This window comes from Microtus ochrogaster, chromosome 7 (assembly GCF_000317375.1).
Source record: "Microtus ochrogaster isolate Prairie Vole_2 chromosome 7, MicOch1.0, whole genome shotgun sequence".
NCBI lineage: Eukaryota > Metazoa > Chordata > Mammalia > Rodentia > Cricetidae > Microtus > Microtus ochrogaster.
The window spans coordinates 59013329-59015699 of record NC_022014.1 but is presented as its reverse complement, the minus strand read 5'-3'; the positions used below and the strand labels follow the sequence as shown (position 1 = coordinate 59015699).

At 49.7% G+C, this 2371-nt stretch overlaps 1 protein-coding gene across 1 annotated transcript in view; it reads left to right on the top strand.

Moving 5' to 3' along the window:
• Gh1 (growth hormone 1) overlaps positions 1 to 537 on the top strand; it is a 1909-nt gene extending 1372 nt beyond the window's left edge. Inside the window, exon 4 of the mRNA XM_026780072.1 lies at positions 251 to 537. Coding sequence (XP_026635873.1) covers positions 251 to 451 — 201 coding nt within the window. The 3' untranslated portion in view covers positions 452 to 537. The remainder of the gene's footprint in view (positions 1 to 250) is intronic.
• The last annotated feature ends 1834 nt before the right edge of the window (positions 538 to 2371 follow it).

Genomic DNA, 2371 nt, shown 5'->3' with positions numbered 1-2371 from the left:
GAAACAGGGTTTCTCTGTGGCTTTGGAGCCTGTCCTGGAACTAGTTCTGTAGACCAGGCTGGTCTCGAACTCACAGAGATCCGCCTGCCTTCGCCTCCTGAGTGCTGGGATTAAAGGCGTGTGCCACCATCGCCCGGCTTCGTTTCTTTCTTCTTATGAAGCTTCCAGGCCTTTCTCTAGGTCCTGGAGTTGGGGGAGGGCACAGCTCTTGAGATTCCTGTGCCTCTCCTGCCCATCCTTCCCCCTGCAGGAGCTGGAAGACGGCAGCCCCCGCATTGGGCAGATCCTCAAGCAAACCTATGACAAGTTTGACACCAACATGCGCAGTGATGACGCCCTGCTCAAAAACTACGGGTTACTCTCCTGCTTCAAGAAGGACCTGCACAAGGCTGAGACCTACCTGCGGGTCATGAAGTGCCGCCGCTTTGTGGAAAGCAGCTGTGCCTTCTAGCGGCGCAGCGTCTCCACAGCGTGTACGCGGCCTCTCCGCTGTATCCCCCCAGTGCCTCCCTTTACCCTGACACCTGCCCAGCCCTATGTGTCATCCTAATAAAATTAAGATGCATCATATTGCTTGGCTAGATGTATTTCTATTATGGGAGGGAGGGGTGCTGTCAGAGTCCTAGAAGCCAACCTGCAAGAGTCCTATGGGCTCCAGGTAGACCAGCCCTGACTTTCTCTGGACCACATAGAGTCAACACATCACTTCCCCTACTGCATGAGTCTGCTCCCAATCCATAGTCAAAACCCCAGCTCTCTGGACAGCAAGTCAGTAAGGTCATAGGTCACCCCCATAAAGTGCCCAGAGGTGGTCTTCTCTCCTCCAACTAGAATCAGGAAGACCGAAGAGCCCCCTGCCCCCGAGATTAGGAAGAAATGAAAATGAGACTATGAGGCACCAAAGGAAAACATCTTCAAGGGAGAAAACATGAGTAAAATCACAGAATTACTGTGGTGTGTCAACTTTAAGACAGGTTTTCGTCTGTATCGACTACCCTTGGGGAATGGAGGCAGTTCAAGAATGAGTTTGGAAGCTGGGCACGGTGGCGCACAGCTGCAATCCCAGCATTTAAGAGGCTGAGTCGGGAGGACTGTTGTGAGTTTGAGGCCAGCCTAGTCTATATAGTGAGATATAGGCTAGCTTAATCTATGTAGCAAAACTTTGTCTTAAACAAAAACAAAACAAATGGATTTGGAACAACCAGAACCGGCAGGTCAGAATACTGAATTAGGGTAAGGGGTAGATAAAATTCTAAGACGAAGATTGCCATAGTAATTCCAGTGGGCACCAGGTAGCAGCTGAGGGACGGCTCAGTTGGTGTTTGGTTTGTAATCATGAGGACCTGAGTTCCATGTCCAGAATCCACATTAAAACAAAACACACACACACACACACACACACACACATACACACACACACACACACAAAGAACGTGATGACATGTGATTATTAACTGCAGTACTGGGAAGCAGAAACAGGCAGCTCCTCTCCCTGCTCACTTTGTGAATTCCAGGTCAGGTCCCCTGTCTTAAAAAGCAAGGTGCACAGTGCCTGAGGAGTGACAGCTGAAGTCGTCCTCTTGTCTGTGTAAGCACACACAGCCATGTGTACTGGCACTCATATGAACACACACACACGCATGCACACACACACGCACACACACACACACCGGTATCAGAGGAGAAACACAGAAGAGACAAAAGCTCGCTGGGCGGGACAAACAACACGATGGAGCACTTCCTTGTGAGGAAGGGGACCTGTGTAACATGAACCGTGGGCCCAGCTAAACGTGGGCTCAGCGGACCTCGTCACCGTTTGCCATGGAGAAATAGGTCTCTGAAGTCCTCTGAGGTGAGGACATCCAGACATATACATGAATTTAATTTTCAAACACTGGAACACATATGGAAAACATTTTAGGCGACCAAGACAGGGCCTTTTTATTTTGGAAGGCAAGCCCACTGTGATTCTTTGACCGTCCAATCACAGCTGTTCTGTCATTGCCAAGTTTTTTTTTTTCTATGCCACCCATGCCGTTCAGGTAGATGACTTTGATCTTGTTAGTGTCAAACTCAGGTGGCAGCTGACTTCAGACTCAGAACAGTGGGGCAATGCTATCCCTTGGCTTCTCTGGGCTGAAAGACTCTCGACAAACCATTCCCTTAAACTATTCTGATTGAAGCAGGGATGTGTCAGTTAACAGACAGAGAGCAACAGTTGCGAAACACGCACAGATGTTGGGGATGGATGGTGAGGAGGACCACAAGGGGACAGAGGGAGATGAGCCGTTCCCCACTGAGAGTAGCGCCTGTATCTTCCTCCTACTCTCCAAGTCTTCAATAGTACCGGATAGGTCTTCTCTAACCCTCC